The sequence below is a fragment of the Acipenser ruthenus genome, chromosome 15 (assembly GCF_902713425.1).
Source record: "Acipenser ruthenus chromosome 15, fAciRut3.2 maternal haplotype, whole genome shotgun sequence".
NCBI classification, from domain to species: domain Eukaryota; kingdom Metazoa; phylum Chordata; class Actinopteri; order Acipenseriformes; family Acipenseridae; genus Acipenser; species Acipenser ruthenus.
The window spans coordinates 18932955-18953482 of NC_081203.1; the positions used below are offsets into that span (position 1 = coordinate 18932955).

At 39.1% G+C, this 20528-nt stretch overlaps 1 protein-coding gene across 22 annotated transcripts in view; it reads right to left on the reverse strand.

Moving 5' to 3' along the window:
* Positions 1–20528, reverse strand: part of LOC117422321 (gephyrin) — a 214596-nt gene that overhangs the window by 110774 nt on the left and 83294 nt on the right. For all 22 annotated transcript variants that reach the window (XM_058987315.1, XM_058987308.1, XM_058987323.1 and 19 more), the window contains exon 3: positions 3780–3837. In XM_058987315.1, coding sequence (XP_058843298.1) covers positions 3780–3837 — 58 coding nt within the window. The remainder of the gene's footprint in view (positions 1–3779; positions 3838–20528) is intronic.

Genomic DNA, 20528 nt, shown 5'->3' on the forward strand with positions numbered 1-20528 from the left:
CTACAGTATGTGAACACACAAAACGATGAGCATAAAATGCTTTTTCTTGAATTTTTTTTTCATTTTGTTTTTTTTGTAATCAACAAACTGCTCATCTAAGAAATATTTTTTAATAACAAAGATCATGCAATTGATTTGCAAGGATGCAACACAAAGGGTTTTTATTTATACTGAAAGCATAGCATTTGTTCCTGGCAGCAGATCTTCACAGGGAAGCAAATACTGTGTTCATATATTAATTATTAATACAGACTTTTTTTTATTATGGAATTGCATTCTGTTAAATTGTCATTTTTAGTACTTACTTTTTATTGAACTATCTTTCTTTCTGTGTGTGTTTTTTTAGTAAAGCACTTTGAGGTGTCTTTGACTGTGAAAAACTTCTAAAATATAGTATTTTTTGAAAATGTTAAGAAAATGAACACCTTCCAGGGGAAATGAATAAGACTAGTCTAAGACCACACGTGTCTCCCATATAGATGTACTGGCCTGTCTCAATGAATAAGACTAGTCTAAGACCACATGTGTCTCTGTGGCAATGTGCCCCGCCCCTGTGTGCATTTGTGTGATCTGTGTTGTATGTTGGATGTTGCGTGTGTTAATGTCGGTGTATAGATTGGTACACGGGATATAAACGGGTCTGTGTTTCACGTGTATTTAAAAAGTGTAGATTTGTATTTAGGCACGAGGAGAGCACAAATCACTTCACGTGCTGGTTAAATGTAATATGTGAGCACGGGGAATTGCACTTTAATTAATTCACGTGCAGTTGTACCGAGATTCCAATTGAATGATTGACTAGCAATCGAATCTCGGTACAACTGCATAAAAGCTGCATGTTTTCACTCACTGGGGGTTGGTGATCGGTGAGTGGAGAACGGGTTAGGAGACGGAGGGTATTGTAAAAGTAATAATAGTAAAATAAGCTCACCGTGTTTGTCTGTGTAGTTCGTTTTGTTTGTCTGTTTATTTTGGCTCAAGTGCCTTGTCCTGTGTTTTGTTGCAAGCCGTTTATTTTCTGTATTAAATGCTGAGCGCAATCACGCGCTCAGCTTAACCAAAATCCAAATCTCTGTCTGTTTGTTACTTCCTGCATCTGGTCTGACGCCACCCACTCTGGCCGTCTTTGTGACAGTCTCCCATATAGATGTACTGGCCTGTCTCAATAAATAAGACTAGTCTAACACCACACGTGTCTCCCATATAGATGTACTGGCGGTCTCAATGGTATGGGCACAGTGGGCTTGGCACACACGTTTCCAGTCTTATCATTCAGAGCGAGCCTTACATCTATTTAATTCTGCAGTTCACGGCAAGTTACAATTGCAAGATCAATATCTCATTAACAGCAAATACAGGCAAATCATTTTCTCATCTAAGCCCTTGTATTGCAAAGAAATATTCTAAAACTATCGAGTAAAACTATGGCGGATTTTGTAGCTATTTAACCAAATATCACAATCCTGGCAGCACCAGAAATGTTCCTGACCATAAAAAACTGTTGCTAGTTGCGCATCAATAGACAGATCTATAAATAACGCTGGGACGGGCATTTCATTACTGGATTCCATTGCTCTCAAAGGTCTCGCTTACCAAAAAAATACGAGTGAATTAAGATGAAGGAGCTGATGACCCCTCAGTGAACTCTGAGAAAAGTGCTGTAAATAACAGCTGATTCTAAGAATTACTGAAGCATTCAACTCAAAACTCAATTGATTCAGACGATTCTCAGAGCTTGCAATTTTAAAAGTACTAAAACATGAAACACAAGGTTATTATGAATTACACTTTCACTTTGGAGTAGTTGTAAAAATTCTGCATTTGCAAGTTTCTTAATGGAATTTTAAATTAGTGTGCTTAGCATATAGCAAATCGGGACTGGGGGGGGGTCAATTCTGCCTGTTTCCAAAGGTCAAGCTAGCAGGAGGAACTAATACCAATATAGTTGTCATGCACCTCTGGGGCAAGTTTGTAACTAGTAAGATGTCAAATGAAAAGGTCAAGTTGGCAAAATAGGTTCTGCTTGCAAGTTTTGCCTGCCTTTAAATAGCTTTAGTTTAACCTCTATCAATCATTATATACTTTTAGAGTGACATTTTTTTATACGTCTTAAAGCAGCTCCCCTTATTTCTTGCACTGTGATATCTGTATATAGATAACTGTCCGAAATCATTTCACATATACAGAAACTGACATGTTAGCACAAAGGGTCCAGCCATATTTACAAACAGCCAATTGGTGTAGACTTGGCTCCCCAGTTTTACTGCAGTAAGAACTAGTAGGAAGACATATACAAAAAGTCGGGACCAAGTTTGTCCTAATTGTGTCTTGTTTAATTTAGCAACTTTTACAAGGCGGACCATTTTCTGTTGCTTTACAGTCCCTAGTGTCATTTCAATGGCCTATGGACTCGTGTCTCACAACGCACCCAGGTGTGCGTAAGATAGGTCTTACCACACATCCTGCTGTGGGTTACTGCTTACATAATTAAACAGTAAATAAATATGACGTCATTTCCCTCTAATTAGAATTAATAACACTAGAATAACTATTTGATTATTTTGTGTTAATGAATTTCCTGATGCAGTATTTGTCTTGCCCTTTTGATATTTTCAAGGTGACTGAATGCAACAGCTACTCAGTGACACAGCTCACCGGGGCTCCATTAACATTGTAAAACACACACAGCCCCCCAAAACAATTAGGGGAGGGCTACTTTTAGGTTCAGCTGTGTGAAATTGGTTAAAGAACGGCATCATTTGTTCGGTAAAGCTAGTAAAGACAGACCCTAATGTATCAATCGGCAGTTGCCAGCTGCATTTAGGCTTCAAACACGGTGAAGTCACGAGCTTAATCAGGTAGTTCACTGGAATCAAGGGCGAGAAACAGGGAGCATGTGTTTCGGCCTCTCGCTGAAGGATCTTAGTGGCAGCTCGGGGCCCAGGGGACTCACTGATTTATTAGGAGGAACTGGCTCAGGAGCTCCAAGTAAATGAAATCTTAAACAACGTTTTCTTCGCTGCGGCAAAACCCTTTATACCTATTTTATTTAAAGTAGGTCAAAAATGTGATTAATCTACTGCAGCTAACGTTTTCTTTTTTCTTACCGAATATAGCTTCTCTACGGTAGGAAGAAAAACACAAGGAAAATAACCCAAGGGTGTTGTTTAGTGGAGTGTAGTTAATGCTGCAGTCTCCCCCAGTCATGTTCAGTTTTACACTCAAATACAATAACCTGGGAGTCTCTGGTGTTCCACCTGTGCATTCTATCATACTTAGTGTTCTGAATGGCGTTCTTTTTGTATTCTTCGACTTGATGATCTTTGTTTTATTGTTAGGTATGCAAGTTCTCCCCTAAGAAAAGACTGAAGCTGTTTTTTATGCTCATTGCTACTTCATATTGAAGCACAGGTACATGTAGATTTTTTTTTTTTTTTTTTTAACTAGATTTTGTACATTTCCAACTACAATATAATATTTATTGTTGTAGTTTATATTTGCGTTTGTGGCATTTTAGGGGCATTTACTATTGATAGCACTTATAAATAAAAAATATTTTAAAAACAAAGCTTATTCAATGCTGAGCTGTAAATAATAAAATGAATAGGTTCTGTATTTATTAATTTCCGCCTTCCTTGTGAGCTCAATTACTGCCGCTGATGGAGCATTAAACTAAGCAGCTGTATTAGCTTAACTATTTTAGAACAATGAATATTGAAATCTAATGGTAACTGTCTGAATAATGTATAATTCATTACACATGCACATTGTTTCATTACCTTAATTTCATCTATTTCATCTGGCACGATTTTGTAGGCCGATATGATTCCTCCCAGCCTAAAAAAAAAAAGAAGACCCGAACATTACTATCACTGTTAACTAGTATGTACACGACACAGATGAGCGCAGTGAATTACATGTAATAACACAATGACATTAAAAAGAAATATGGTTGAAATTAGAAGGAAAAAAATCACGGTTATCACTGATTTCGCGATTTCCGTGAAATTTACCCTATGCCGTGTAATATGTAGTTCCTCATGAAAATTCCCATTTCTGAAAGAATAGTGTAAATATACATACTTTTATCACTTAAAATATATACAGCAAACATTTTCTTAAAGACTTACTGCCTGTTCCACTGCATTTAGGAACCTGGCAGTCGGTTTAGTTTGCTTCTGGTAAATGCTTGAACACACTCTACAGAGCTGCATTTCTGCAATTGTGGTTCATTTGCCCAGGAGTGAGGCCTGCCTGGATCAATGGGTAAGGCAGAGAACAGCGGCCATGGATTTGATGTTGAATGGCAAGGAACATGACAAGTCTAACTCATGTGCCTTGAATCAATCAAAGATTACACCAGTACAGTGGATGGTCGCCTTATCATCTGTATGAAATATAGCAATCTAAATTGTCTCTGATTGGCTCATGATGGTAACATAATTTCTAATCTGTATATCTGACCTCTGCCGTATGGTACAAGAGTACTTTGGGTGGGCACAAGCTTGTGTCTCTAACATGAGTGGCAGGGTCAGCGATACATATTATAAATCATCGTCAGCTAAAAGAAGAGCAGGGCATATTTATCTAGAGCTTTCATCAAGCTGCTGCCAGGTATTCTAATGAAATAAACAACACTTAAACGACGTGACGAATTCCAGAAATGAAAGCTATTAGTTGTTCATATTGACCGATTCTTATTGGAATTAGCAATGCAGTACATGTTCACCACGCTCACGATCAGCGTCCCCTCCTAATCACACTTCTGATAGGAATGAACTGGAGCTTCATGCTATATGACATCCCAAATCAAATGGAAACAAATTAAAGGCATCTTCCCAGATTAAACTGTAGCAATGTAATCATACCGGTGAAGGTGATTAGACAGATCTAATCTTGTATCGGAGATGTTAAAGGCACTGTGTCATTAATGGGTATAATATTGTCAGTTTTGTACTGCAGCCACACTGTGAATCTTGGAGAACAACAACACCAACGATAACAATAGCATTTGAACCTGTTGCCATTCATTTAAAGTGATTGTAACTAACAAAATATTTTTTATATGTCGTTGTTTTGTACTTTTCTATTAGCTACATAGGTCTAAAAGGTGCAGTTTTGATGTTATAGCAAACATGCTTTTTTCATTTTAAATCTGGTACTACTTCAGAGTAAAGCAAGTTCCCTTTCAATTCAAAGACGACCACCAACATGGGATATTCCTGCCCACTGGGTAGGTATCGCTGAGCTCTCTATATCAGAGCTGCAGACAGGCCCCTTCCTGGGATGACACACTCGGTCTCGCCCACCGAGGGGTTAAAACTGTCATCCTGAGGAAGCCATTTCTCTTTTCAATAGGTTCTCTGTGTCTAGCTGAGCGTATTGATAGAAAGAGTTTCTGAGTCATGTTGTATTTCCCTTGCATTCGTGCTGAAAGCCAGCTTGCTGCTTTCCAGGAATCACCAACTCTATTCAAGTCTCTTCTCCTGTCTTTCAGCAGCCTCCTCGTTTGCATTGTAGGCTGCTCTGTCTTTACTGTCTGTCGTGTGTGAGCGACTGCCTGTGCAGTCACCCCATGATTGATGGTCTTTTCTTTCTTGGGAGAATACAGTTCCTCCACAGGGCTAGGCCTTGCCGCATCCCCGAGGTCGAGTGATTCCCCCAGCTGCCGTTTGGCAGCTGAAGTGGGCCTCACTGTTAGACCGCACAGCCCTGTTTTTCAAGGTCGTGCTGTGGATTAGCTACAGCACGGTTGTTACTAGGAGGCTGTGTGGTCCAGTGGTTAACGAAAAGGGCTTGTAACCAGGAGGTCCCCGGTTCAAATCCCACCTCAGCAACTGACTCATTGTGTGACCCTGAGCAAGTCACTTAACCTCCTTGTGCTCCGTCTTTCGGGTGAGACGTAATTGTAAGTGACTCTGCAGCTGACGCATAGTTCACACAACCTAGTCTCTGTAAGTCGCCTTGGATAAAGGCGTCTACTAAATAAACAAATAATAATAATAATACTCAGCCATCCAGCCGTGTATTCCTCCACCGGGCTCTGTTTACTTTCATCCCGCTATAGAGTAGACCCCACCGGCTGCGTAGGCCCGTCCACCTCGGTGAGTCGGGCCTTGTAAACAAACAAGAGTGTGTTCTCCCCCATCTCTTCTACTGTGTTTTTTGCTGTCTGCCTTCAACTCGCCCACCGTGGCTTCAGCCCTTGTGTCTCCCTGGTGTACGCTATGCGCTGACCAGGTGTGTGACCACGCTGTTAGGGTAGGCACCGTTGCATAGCTGCCCCCGGTGCTTCGGTACCTCGGTGCATGCATAGCCCTTGGTACTTCGGTATCTCTATGAGGGTAAGATTTATGGAATGATTTTGTTACAATCAGTTACAACTGTAATTCTTAACTTGTGTTCTGTTATTGTGCAGTCACACAGCCCAGTTTAGGAGACTCACAGCCTACTTCATCTATTAGGCTACGTGCTCCCACACACTGAACAAACGACGGCTGTATGAAATTGAAATGCATCTTGGATGTTTTTACAACCGGTTTCCATGGTAACCACCAAAATGTGGGTCCTAATTTTATTAAATTACTAAGAACGTTGCTGTTTTTTGACATTTAGATAAAATTACAGTATTAAATTTAAGCAGTGTCTATGTACAAATGAAATATACATGAATTATTCAAAGGGTCTCACATCTGCCATGGTTTAAGGTGCCAGAAAGAAAGCATTCTATCCAATACTAAGTGGTTCTTTTCAGCAAACATTAAAGTGGTTAGTCTTATAACAATTACAGCAGTGATGTTGTCAGGAGCTTGTCTGGGACTTTTCAAACTACACTTTCAAAAGTGTTTTACCTGTATGAATTTAGGAGCTTGCGCTGGCATTTATAGAGAACTAACAAGCTGTGCAGTAACCAATAAGCTGCCTTGTTAAAATGTGCAACTTTCCTTCAGGCTTATAACATTCACTAAATGAATATATATTTGCCTATTACACCCGTTAAGAACATAAGAACATAAGAAAGTTTACAAACGAGAGGAGGCCATTCAGCCCATCTTGCTCGTTTGGTTGTTAGTAGCTTATTGATCCCAGAATCTCATCAAGCAGCTTCTTGAAGGATCCCAGGGTGTCAGCTTCAACAACATTACTGGGGAGTTGGTTCCAGACCCTCACAATTCTCTGTGTAAAAAAGTGCCTCCTATTTTCTGTTCTGAATGCCCCTTTATCTAATCTCCATTTGTGACCCCTGGTCCTTGTTTCTTTTTTCAGGTCAAAGAAGTCCCCTGGGTTGACATTGTCTATACCTTTTAGGATTTTGAATGTTTGAATCAGATCGCCGCGTAGTCTTCTTTGTTCAAGACTGAATAGATTCAATTCTTTTAGCCTGTCTGCATACAACATGCCTTTTAAACCCGGGATAATTCTGGTTGCTCTTCTTTGCACTCTTTCTAGAGCAGCAATATCCTTTTTGTAACAAGGTGACCAGAACTGAACACAATATTCTAGGTGAGGTCTTACTAATGCATTGTAGAGTTTTAACATTACTTCCCTTGATTTAAATTCAACACTTCTCACAATATATCCGAGCATCTTGTTAGCCTTTTTTATAGCTTCCCCACATTGTCTAGATGAAGACATTTCTGAGTCAACATAAACTCCTAGGTCTTTTTCATAGATTCCTTCTTCAATTTCAGTATCTCCCATATGATATTTATAATGCACATTTTTATTGCCTGCATGCAATACTTTTCTCTATTAAATTTCATTTGCCATGTGTCTGCCCAATTCTGAATGCTGTCTAGATCATTTTGAATGATCTTTGCTGCTTCAACAGTGTTTGCCACTCCTCCTATTTTTGTGTCGTCTGCAAATTTAACGAGTTTGCTTACTATACCAGAATCTAAATCATTAATGTAGATTAGGAATAGCAGAGGACCTAATACTGATCCCTGTGGTACACCACTGGTTACATCACTCCATTTTGAGGTTTCTCCTCTTATCAGTACTTTCTGTTTTCTACCTGTTAACCACTCCCTAATCCATGTGCATGCATTTCCTTGAATCCCTGCTGCGTTCAGTTTGAGAATTAATCTTTTGTGCAGGACTTTGTCAAAAGCTTTCTGGAAATCTAAATAAACCATGTCGTATGCTTTGCAGTTATCCATTTTCAATGTTGCATCCTCAAAAAAGTCAAGTAGGTTAGTTAGACACGATCTCCCTTTCCTAAAACCATGCTGGCTGTCTCCCAGGATATTGTTACCATAAAGGTAATTTTCCATTTTGGATCTTATTATAGTTTCCATAAGTTTACATATAATACAAGTCAGGCTTATTGGTCTGTAGTTACCTGGTTCGGTTTTGTCTCCCTTTTTGTGGATCGGTATTACGTTTGCTATTTTCCAGTCTGTCGGTACAACCCCTGTGTCAAGAGACTGTTGCATGATCTTGGTTAGCGGTTTGTAAATAACTTCTTTAATTTCTTTGAGTACTTTTGGGAGGATCTCATCCGGCCCAGGGGATTTGTTTATTTTAAGAGCTCCTAGTCCCTTTAACACTTCTGCCTCTGTTATGCTAAAGTTATTTAAAATTGGATAGGAGCAGGTCGACATGTCGGGCATGTTGTCCGTGTCCTCCTTTGTAAAAACCTGTGAAAAGTAATCATTTAATATATTTGCTTTTTTTTTTTCTTCATCTATGATTTTGCCATTTGTGTCTCTTAGACATTTAACCTCCTCTTTGAATGTTCTCTTGCTGTTATAATATTGGAAAAATATTTTGGAATTGGTTTTAGCCCCCTTAGCAATATTGATTTCTATCTCTCTCTTGGCCTTTCTAACTTCCTTTTTGACTTGTGTTTGCAATTCCAAGTACTGACTTGTGTTTGCAGTTGACTTGTGTTTGCAGTTCCTTATTGTAGTTGTACAGAAGGCAACAACTAAATTCCATAAATCTAACCTACCATGTACTTCCATACGCTCTTCAGGTCTCAAACGTGCAGTCTTGAAACAAAACAACAGTTTGCAGTAACATGTGCTTCTTTAAACCGTGTCTGTGTAGGTACAAGCAATAATTATAACATGAACCCAGAAAACATGTGATTCACACAGAAACAGACCAGCAACAAGACAAGAGAGTGCCGATAAGACTTTAGTGATGTAATCCTCTGTGAGTTTGACTAAAGAATACCGTATCCTCACGGCTGCCTAATGAACCTGATCATCAGCAGAACATTTTATTATTTCGGACCACTTAGACAAGCTTTCTTTTTTTAATGTAACATCTCTCTGAACGAAGCCGCTTCCCGCCAATTAGCACAATGATCCGTAAGACGAGTGCCGTGTACACAATGACCACAAACTAGTGCCATTTGACTCTGACAACATCTGCTATGCGGCGATTCCAACAGCTTTTAGTACTTGACGCAATCTGCTTTCGATTTCCAGATTGAAGATAAAGCACGCGGTTATCTATCTTGCAAACCCATTACATTGTACTTGACAAGGCTGAATAGTCCACTGCTGACATTCGTATGAGTGATCTGCACTGATCTCAATAAAAACATACAGTCTCTACAGAGCGGTACTGTTAATTAGAAAAGGTGCAGAATAGAAAGACTGTGCTATGAAAACACAGAGATATTACCAGATACATGGGCGAGGAATTCACGTGAGCTAAACCTCACGCATTGCTACAGTATATAGAGGAAAGCTTGCCAGCTTGAAGAAATCTATTGTTAAGAAAAAAAATGGACTGGTGTATTGTATTATTTTAATCAGTTTTTGAAGTTTCCAGTCCAGAACACCCTGTGTTTTCAAGAAACGCATTACTTTACCTTTGCTATAAGAATATTTCAGATATTGCCAAAATAGTACGCTGCACAAATAGTATGCACTGACCCTACTCTTCAAGGACATTCCTGAAAATGAGCTGGACTCCTCAACTTTCACAATAAATCAACACAAATACATGTGTTACTTAGGGAAGACTACAAGTGCACGTGCTATAAATGTGAAATATGAGAGGGGAAATATTCTTTTTTTTTTTCTTTTTTTTATTTAGCAGTCGCTGGGGAAATATTCTTGAGAGACACTGACTATTTGAAGACTCCATGAGAACTTCCCCTATAGCTCTGTGAGGGAGAGAGAGACGGAGAGGGAGAGGGAGAGAGGGAGAGAGAGAGGACGTACCTCAATCCTGACCTGAACTACCACCCTCACCCCCCCCCCCCCCCCGCCCCGCCCCGCATGTGCTGTGTATTGAACAACTAGTCTCAAATACAGTAATAAAAAGCTTGTAAAATTATCCTGTCTGTCAAAAGGGGAAGCAACTGGTTGGTTATTGACAGGAAATAAGCCTTTGAAGGGGTGGGGGAATGACAAGAAGTGCAACGTTATTTAAAAGCAAGGTTTGCAAACAGATTTCTTTAACCTATTGTAGTACCAGATATATTAAATCTAAAAAAAAATACAAAACTGCACATTTGAGACCTACAGTATATACCAAAGGTAAGATTAACTGTGTGAGCTATATTACAATCACTTTAAACAGTGCTGACTTCACGAGAGCCGGTGAGCCCAACAGCAGGTATCATTGCTTCACACTGCCTGCTCTGTACCCAGCGTTGTCCTTCAATAGACTGTTCCTGCAGTATGCAGCACTGTTTCTGCAATCTATGCAAGGAAAGCTTTTCTGAGGATTTCTTCTTTTGCGTCGTTGTCCCAGGAGTTATTCTTCAGCAAGCAAAGCTCGTGTATATTGTGCATGTGACGCACCGGGACAGATGGTAGAACACACCCCAGAAGAGAAACTGCTGCTTATGATGAATTAGCTTTATATCTGCCCCTTGGATTAACCTCCAAGATTACACTCTGCTCTGCATCCTGAGAACTGAAGTGTGTTCAGAGCCCTGGAGATTTCATTTGAAGAGGTTAAGCAGAGACAGCATTGTTTACTGTCTTTGGGCAGTAAAAAGCACAATTCATCATTTAAATTCGAGTACATGTACATAAAGCATTAACCACAAGCTTCCTTAATGCTTTCCATTTAAAGGAAATGATTTTAATTAGGTAAGCCTTACTGCATATGCTTAATTCAAATCTTTGTGAACACACTGCGGTCTATTTAACTGACCTAAAATGGCGGCCGATCTCAATGCAGCCAGTTTTTAATAATTAAAAAAGGGCCAATGTTATACAGGGGTGTGCAATTCGTCCCGCCCGACGCCCGGGACAACAAGATTTGCCGTTTATACTTTGCCCGTCGGACAAGTAGTTTTTATTTATTTATTTATTTTTCCTAGGTTCGCTCTGTTGCTAGAAAGGCACTCTGGGTATATTTGTAGAGAGCCACGCAAGTTTCTGAAAACTGAATTGCGGAAGTCTAGCACCTACACACAAACATTTTAAAAAGGGTTTACGTCCATTTTTTTTATTTAAACGCTATATTAAAAAAAAAAAAATATATATATATATATATATATATATTTTTTTTTTATTAGATTTGAACAGAAGCGATATTAGTTACTGGACGTGCACAATCCATCGATTTGTGAAATTATAGGAACATGAAGATTGTCAAATATATTTATAATGATAGAAATGAAATGCTTATATATGAGATTATCTGTAATATTTTATTATTTTAAAATACAGACAGTAAATCTAATGGCAATGTGTTTATGTATTATTTCATTTATGTATTTAGTTTTCAGTGAAAGTAGTGCAGAGTGAAAGAATGTTGTCGTCCCCGTCCCCGTCCCCGTCCCCAAAAAAAAAGCCATTAGGGTATGAAACCAGGACCACCCTGGTAAACAAAAGAAAAAAACTTATTTTGTCTTTGCGGAATTAGATGGAGCCTACTGTAAATATTGCGTGCATTTTTGTAGAAAAACAGAAACCTGGCAGGTTATACACAAGTCCTTTACAAATCTGGGGTGCAGCAGTTACAAAACAAAGAACGTCAAGAAAAATCAAAACTCCACAAAGCAGCAGTAATAATTGGCACTGATTTCGTATCTGTGATGCAACAAACTAAAACACCTGTACATCAGGAGCTGGATTCAGCTTATAGAGAAAGAGTGGAACAAAACAGGCAGAAGCTATTTTTTTTAGCTCTTTTTTCCCCCAAGTATTGCCTATTATAGTGGTATTCTTAGTATGTTACTTAAATTTACTAGCAAATGTGTTCCAAACTGCACTGAAAGGAACATTTCCTTAAAATATGTTATACATTTGTTGAGGTGAGGTGGGGTCACAGGGAACCTTTTGTGTATCTTGAAGAATTTAGTGAACCAGTCAAACTACAAGGCTAGATCCGCCCCCTTTAATCACTAATTAATTGATTGTGTTCAGCCACAACACTAAGTGCACTTCCTTCCTGTGTTCCAGGTATCAGGACTCCACCTCTGCCTAACTCTACTGTGCTGCACACAGGAGACAACTAAGAGTCTTGAGGTGGGAACCTATTATCTGCAACACAGGAAGCAAAACATTTTCTTCACATGGTGATATTGTGTTCTTCACTGTTCTTTTTTTTTTTTTTTAAATTTAGTAGTCGCCAATTGTTTTTATTATTTTCTCCCAACTTAGAATATCCAATTATTATTTTTAAGCAGGCTCACCGCTACCACCCCTACGCTGACTCGGGAACGGCGAAGACGAACACACGCTGTCCTCCAAAGCATGTGCCGTCAGCCGACCGCTTCTTTTCACACTGCAGACTCATCGTGCAGCCACCTAGAGCTACAGCATCGGATGACAACACAGCTCTCGGGAAGCTTACAGGCAAGCCTGCAGGCGCCCGGCCAGACTACAGGGGTCGCTGGTGCGCGGTGAGCCGAGGACACCCTGGCCGACCTAAACGATCGGCAATGGAATAGTCTGGACTAGAACCAGCGAAGTCCAGGCTATAGGGCGCATCCTGCACTCCACACGGAGTGCCTTTACCAGATGTGTCACTCGGGAGCCCCCTTCACTGTTCTTTTAATAGGGGATATACACAACAGTGGTGGTGGTTCTTCAATCCATGTCAGGGTTATAAACATACCACAGAACAGTACTCACTGTCGGATCTGTCAACACCTATTTGAATATCTTTCTAGATTAATGTGTTAATTTTCGCATTGCTACCTTTATTTCCTATAAAACGGTTTCAGTAAATAAACAGAGCATTGGAAACTTACACAAGCTGTTTGGTTGTGACTTTATTTGTGTGATGGATTGAGCTGCGTTGGAGAGTTAAGGTACTGAAGGATAAACAGGTTTCAAAGCCCATGTTAAATAAAGACTGGAAAACGATAAGAACAGCAGCAATAAGGGAGAACGCACTGCAGGCGGGCTAATGAGAGGAACGCTTTTAGAGTCATGGATATTGGGTATTTAAAGCTTAACACACAAACAGTTATCTGCATGCATTGGAAATGCTCATTAAAGGTTGAACATATTCTGCCAGCTACGTTAACGCTCTTATATTTGGCTCCAATGTTCCAATGGATTAAAGTCTTTCTCCCACTTTGCTTCCACGGTAAGCGTTTTCTTATGAATTTTAATCAGCCGATTAGTCTTGAAAGTCAAGCAAGATTACGTCATGAATTCTATAAGAAAATAATAATAATTTCCAGGACATCAAAGCCTTTGGAAGAAGTTATTTTTTATTTTTCTATTTTTTGTAATCATTTTTTTATTGTTGTACACATATACATCAAACAGAACATTTTCAAATAAATATACAGCTCTGTACCCAGAGCAATGGTATCATTATATCGATCTCTTAAGTCTAGCAGGAGTGAGGCCTATCTTGAACTTGACCTGGTTGGAGTGGTACAAGAAAATAAGTACCTAGTAATCTAGCCTATACCGCTTCTAGGTTCTGGTTGTGGTTTCTGCACCCTGTTTCAGAAGAAATATCCAGCAAATCCTCAGACTCTGAAGCAGCAGTGAGCAGTTTAACATGGTTCTGAACTGCAAACAAACATCAACTCATGTAGGGTTCAAGAGCACAAACTGTTAATAGCGAAGTTAAGCAGGACTTTTTAAAAAATATACCCTTGGGGTGCCAAATAATTCTAAACAAGAGTAATACGTTAGTTAGAATAGCTGTGATAAATAAAACCCATCTCACTCAATCATTTTGTGTTTTCTAAAGGAGAAGTACATTTCACCTAGAGAGGCATGACTGAACAGAAGAAAAGTCTGAGAAAAGGCCATTTGGCACATCAAGGCTCGTCCCTTGTTAGCACACCTTCCCTACTGGAAGCACAGAATCTAGTATTTTGTAAATGTCCCAATGATCTGACTACTTTCACCTGGAAGGCTATGCCATGCATTTATAATGCTCTGTGTAAAAAGGTGCTTCCTAGCTTCTGTTCTAAACTTGCTTTTACTCAGCTTCCATTTATGCTCTCTTGTTCCACTCCCTGTGCTAAATTTGAAGTAGTGTCTTGTATCTGTAACATTTATGATTTTTATAGACTTCAATCAAGCCCCCTTTTTCCCTTCTTTATTTCTAGGCTGAAGAGATTTAATTATCTGAAGCTGTCCTCATAACTCATGCCATTAAGTCTTGGGATCAGCCTAGTTGCTCTTCTCTATTCCTTCTCTAGTGCAATGATATCTTTTTTGTAGCCTGGTTTCAGGAAAAGTACCATGAAGGGCTACAGCTGCATCTAAAAACACCATGGCATCTGCAACAGATGGGAACTTCACAGCAATGTTGTACAGGTCATTGGAGTAGTGTTTTAGTCTTTATTTAGAACAGCAATTTTAAGTCATTAAGTATGTATTAGTAGATGGATTGACATGTTGGTTAATACTCATGTCTAAACTGGAAGTATATCCAGGTACACCAGAGTGTAACCAGTATCCTGTCCCCCTGCAACACTCTGCCCCTAATGGATGTAAGAAACACCACATTAGTTATATATTGTTTTTGTATATTGTATTGCTGACTGAAACAGGAAATGATAGACAAAGTGAACCGAAACAACTAGACATAAACCTGACCCTGTCTGTAAGATAACACTGATATTTCATAAGCTGCTCTTTAAAAGGTTTTTTTTGGTGTGCTCACAACCCCAGTATACTGTATCATCAATGCCAACATGATTAAACGTCTGCCTAAGAATAGAATGGAGTCTATATAGGCCAAAGTGCTCAACTGTACTTCCTTATTTTTAGTTAATGAAAATCCACTGAATTATACAGGACATAGTTGCTTTCATCCTGTTTCCTAGGTAACAACTTCTACCTCCAACGCGTGAAGCCTGATGGATTTGAGAAGCAGAGATGAGGCCGCTGTGGATGAGATTGGGCTGTACAGATTTAATTCTTCCACACTTTTAAACAGATATATTTTTGGAGCTGGCTCTTCTTTTCAAGATTGCCTGTTTAAAGTATTATCAGGTTTTATCCACAAAGTTAAACTCATTCAAGGATGTTGTTTCAACGTCTGTTATAAGTTAATATGTGGTGTGTAGGGTGTCTCAATGTTTATGAGTTGTTTAGGTTTGGGTGTGAAATGCTTTCTGTTATATTGCGTGCACATACTGACCTATTATAAAATCACAAAGACGAAGCTTATACTCAGAAAGCAAAAGTCGTTTTTTTTAACTTTAAGCTTGTGCTGTATGTTTTATGCATGGGATGACAGCTAATGCCTCATTTCCACTGCCTTTCCCAGGTATAGCTGAGCTGGCCGGTCTAGGCGAGGTGTAGTTAAAGAAGGCTGTCTGCGATCCAGTGTTATTTTGTCAGGTATAACTGACAGAGGAACTAGCAGAATTTTGACACTGAATAGCAGTGCGATCGCTCCCTGGCTGCCGCAGTACTTCCGTGAATGTCAAACACTTTTACAGCTGCTCTTGAATGTGGTTTAGTGCCCTTGAAGAGAGCTGTAATTTCCTCTGCCTCTGAAACTGTACTGTCTGAGGTGTAGCAAAGGTATAGGTGAGTGCCAGTGGAAACGCCCTCCAGCTACACCTCGCCCAGACTGTCCAGCTCAGCTATACCTGTGGAGAGCTAGTGGAAAAGTGGCATAAGACGTACTAGTATTTAAAAAAAAAAAAAAAAAAAAAGTATTATGTAATCTATAATTTTCAATATAAAAAACAGGGATATTTATAGTATGTAATTATCTTTAACAAAAACAGTTTAATGAATATCAAACTTTATTTTATTCATAAATACTGACTTATAAAAACTACTGTGCACCCATTTTATAACACTGTAGTTGGGAGCCATAGTTACTAGACCATGTTACTTGTGTTCCTCCTTATAACAAGAATGCAAGTGCTAATGGAATGGAATTGTGGGGCAAATGGGAGCCACAACCATGTCGCCTTATAAGTGATTCTGTAGTATAAAGGAACACCTTATAAAAGGGGGTCCACTGTAATGATTAGGACAGAAAATACAACAATATATCACTTACCATCTCAGACAGCTGCGCAGATTCTTTATTGAAACATCATTAAGAACGGTTAATTGTGCAACAGGTAAACCTAGGCTTTTTGTGATAGCTTTCAATTTATGTGACACTGAAACTTTCAATTGACTTCTAGTTTCTGACCACCTGACTGATTGGGTGCTGATCACACCAAAACAATGTAATGGATCTCTACCTAGCCGCTGATGAGTTAATAATACTGACGTCAGCAAAAGACACGTACTTAAAGACGTTAGTCTTTGAACCATGAGGTTAATGGTTTGCATCCAGCCGTTGCCTCTCCATTCAATTCAATGGGCTGAGATGTGAAGCCACTATAGTAGCACCCTATGGGAAAGGATCCTGACCCCTGGTAATTTAATATCTGTTTGTATTATGAGCTGAAGCTCATACAGTATGTTGGCTTGCGAGACACATGACTCTCTAAAGCTGCTGCAGACCCTGCAGGATGTTGAAACTCCTGGAGCTGGGGTATGTGGACCCACACTCGTGTTTATGCTCAAGGATGAGCTTTGAATAAACGTACTGTCTGCTCTTTGATAACATTCGGGTCAGCCTGCTAAACAAATGGACACCGGACAGACAGCGGCCCCCAAGAAAAAAATGCAATGATCTAACCACACTGTCATCTACAAAACTGTTAAAGGGAAAGCCATTTAAGCTGCAATAGCCTGATTTGCTCGCATGTGATGGATATGAAAAATAAATAAATAAGATAAAAAGCAAAGAAAACCTCCCTCTGATTGATGTTCACCTTTAAAAGGTAAAGCTTGAAAGCTGGACTGCTTCTGTAACAAGCGAATGGGTGTGCTGTGGTCGTCCATGTGATGTTCATGTTAATGCCTCCCTCCCTGAAGCAGCTGTCTCCCAGCTCTGGAGATGTGAAATGTTACCATTAATGAACCCCCATCTGTCCCTACCTTCCACAGCAGGCCAAGGGTTTCATTAAGTTAGGTTATAACAAATGACTTACATATAAAACCATTTTAGATGATAAACCCTTTTGCTGTTTACTACTTCTTCAGTAATTGCACTGTACTGTATGCAAATCCCAGTTTACTCTTTTGGATTGTAGTCTAACAATGAAATAACAGACTGTGGTTTAACAATGAAATAACAGACTGTAGTTTAACAATGAAATACAGGGCTCTAATTCTTTACCAGTTCACTCTTGAAGGACACACATGTGCCTCTCCGACTGTCATGCTTGGGACAAGAGCACGACACGATGCGGATCACGACATGATTATGTATCATGACAAAAACAACAAAGTGATCATTAATTACTGACAATGTTAACAAATACAAACTTAAATGATATGGAGATAATGTATTCATACCAAATATAAATCCCATTTATTTATCATTCAAGAACCATTTGGAAGCCTACAATTAGCTGTGCAGTGTGAAGATTAAAACTACATTTGAATACCAGCCCTTTGATTATGCCAGTGACCAAGCCCATATCCTGTAATTAAGATTCAAAACTCTATTGTATTCATGCAAGCAATTATATGCTATAATAGTTCAGTGCTCCCCCTTTACAACACTGCAGACGGGAGACAAACTTTAAAGACTGTGTTATTTGTGTTCTGTCTTATATCAAGAATGAAAGTCCTAGCGGAAAGGCATTATGGAGCAAATTGGAGCCGTGATCATGCTACTTTATAACTGCTAACTGGCATTACATATGTGAGCAGGAGGATGATGGGAAATGTATTTCTGAGAGGTCCATGCAGGTACATGGGAAGCCATCTTGAGGCAGGGAATGCAATTCAAAAGTTTAAAAAAGGGGTCAAAATGTAAAAAAAAAAATTACAACAGTTGTAGCAACACATGGGAACATGTAACACAATAAAATAAAAAGGTCCTTATGTGCCCTTTAATGTCAACTGGAATAGAGTTCCACAAACGAGGAGCACAACAGCAAAAAGCTCCGGCTCCACAGAATTCAAGATGTTTTTTGGAACAAATAAGAGTTCTGCAATTTCTGTTCTCAAGGAACGAATAGGAATATACATTAGTAGTTCTTGGAAATGATGGCCTTAATCCATGAAGGACCTTATAAATTATTATGGCAACTCCAAAATCATTTCGGTAGATCACTGGTAACCAATGTAAGGACCTAAGCACTGGAGTAATATGTTGAGAAAGACAAGCTGGACAAGCTGAATCCTTCTAAGTTTAGTGACAGGTATACCAACAAACAAACAAACAATTCCTTCTGGTGTCCTTAGACAATGAGGTACATTTGACTAGGTTTCAAATTCAACCAGATGTCTATAAACAAGTTTTTTTTGGCGAGAGAGAGAGAGAGAGAGAGAGAGAGAGAGAGAGAGAGAGAGAGAGAGAGACGCTTCAGATCCATTTACTCTGGAGTGGTATAAATAGCTCCACATTCACTGAATTGATGACAGCCTCCCAGGATGATGAGGCTGAATTAAATAATAATTAGTGATTATTTCACGAAACAGTATTTTAGTCCAACAATAACGCAGGCTAAGGATGAGAAAGCAAACGCTCCTCTGGTCATGTTTACTTTCTATGTGTGTTATTAAACAACACTACAGTACATGTCAAAATGTAAGTCATTAGATGTACTAATCGGGACACTGATAATAGGGATTGCTGCTTAAATGGGATACAACTCTGGGGGACGGTTCTTCCCAGTGGTATTTATATCGTTTAACTGGGACTTCACTTTGTTTAATTGGGGTACAGTATTTTCAAATGATGAACAGAGATTGTTTTTCAGAGCAAGACAGGTTTGCGTAGCGCAGTGCAGGGAGTACATGATTACGCTGTGACTTGCGTAAATTTATTAAACGATGTTGAACTCTTGAAGGAGGAGTCATCTCTTGTGGTTTCTCAGGCTGCCGTTGCAAAGAAAGTTGGCATGTCAACATCACAGGTGCGACTAATTTTGTTTAGGAATAAAACAAACATTTAAAATACAAGTCAATGTTTGTTTAGGAATAAAACAAACATTGACTTGTATTTTAAATGATATATTTAACATTTAATTATAATATGATGTGATTTCATTCTTTTTCTTTTCATTAAGAATCCAAAAAGTGTGACTAAGGTCCTCTCAACTGCTTCTCGTTTAATTGGGACAGCCCCGATAAAACGGCGCCAACTGTACTCTCAATAACTTATACTAAATAACGTTATGACCAAGTTTCATGACAATTGGGTAAGGGGTTCTGTGAGGTGTGACATACATACTTACATATGACCACCTCTGTTATATACCCCTCACATGGGATTTCACCCCAGGGGGCTAATAAAGCGATCCTATTAAATCTACTGCTCCAATACTACTGTGCACTCCACCATGTATTTTCTTACTAATCACTTTCTACATTTACATTACATTTGCTGTATGCATTAACTGCGTCCTGGTGACTGTGCTGTACGTCACATTGTCTAATTGCAGCTAGACTATTGGAGATCAAGTGATATAGGATGCAGCTGACACTTTTAATCAATGCACTTGTCTTTTAGGTGTCTGCATTTTCCAAACTGAAGTATAAAATACAAGTAAAGAACCAATCTTGAACAGAATTGAAACGGGCTCCAGTGAGAATACAGTTAGGGATAATCAGTGGTAGAAAATAAAAAGATTTGAAAAACCTTGCTTAGCACTCCTTTAAACCACATAGTGCTCTGCTTCATTACAATATGTATTAGAAATCAACATACGTTTTGCAGTTGTTCTATGGATACCTGTAGTAGGATCATTATTATTAGTAGTAGCAATACTTTACATTGACAATATATCATAATAACAGTATTATTATTTTATTATTATTATTTGTTTATTTAGCAAACGCCTTTATCCAAGGCGACTTACAGAGACTCGGGTGTGTGAACTATGCATCAGCTGCAGAGTCACTTACAATTACGTCTCACCCGAAAGACGGAGCACAAGGAGGTTAAGTGACTTGCTCAGGGTCACACAATGAGTCAGTGGCTGAGGTGGGATTTGAACCGGGGACCTCCTGGTTACAAGGCCTTTTCATTAACCACTGGACCACACAGTCTCCTACTACTACAAATCCTATTTTGTAATTTATCATTATGTAGAT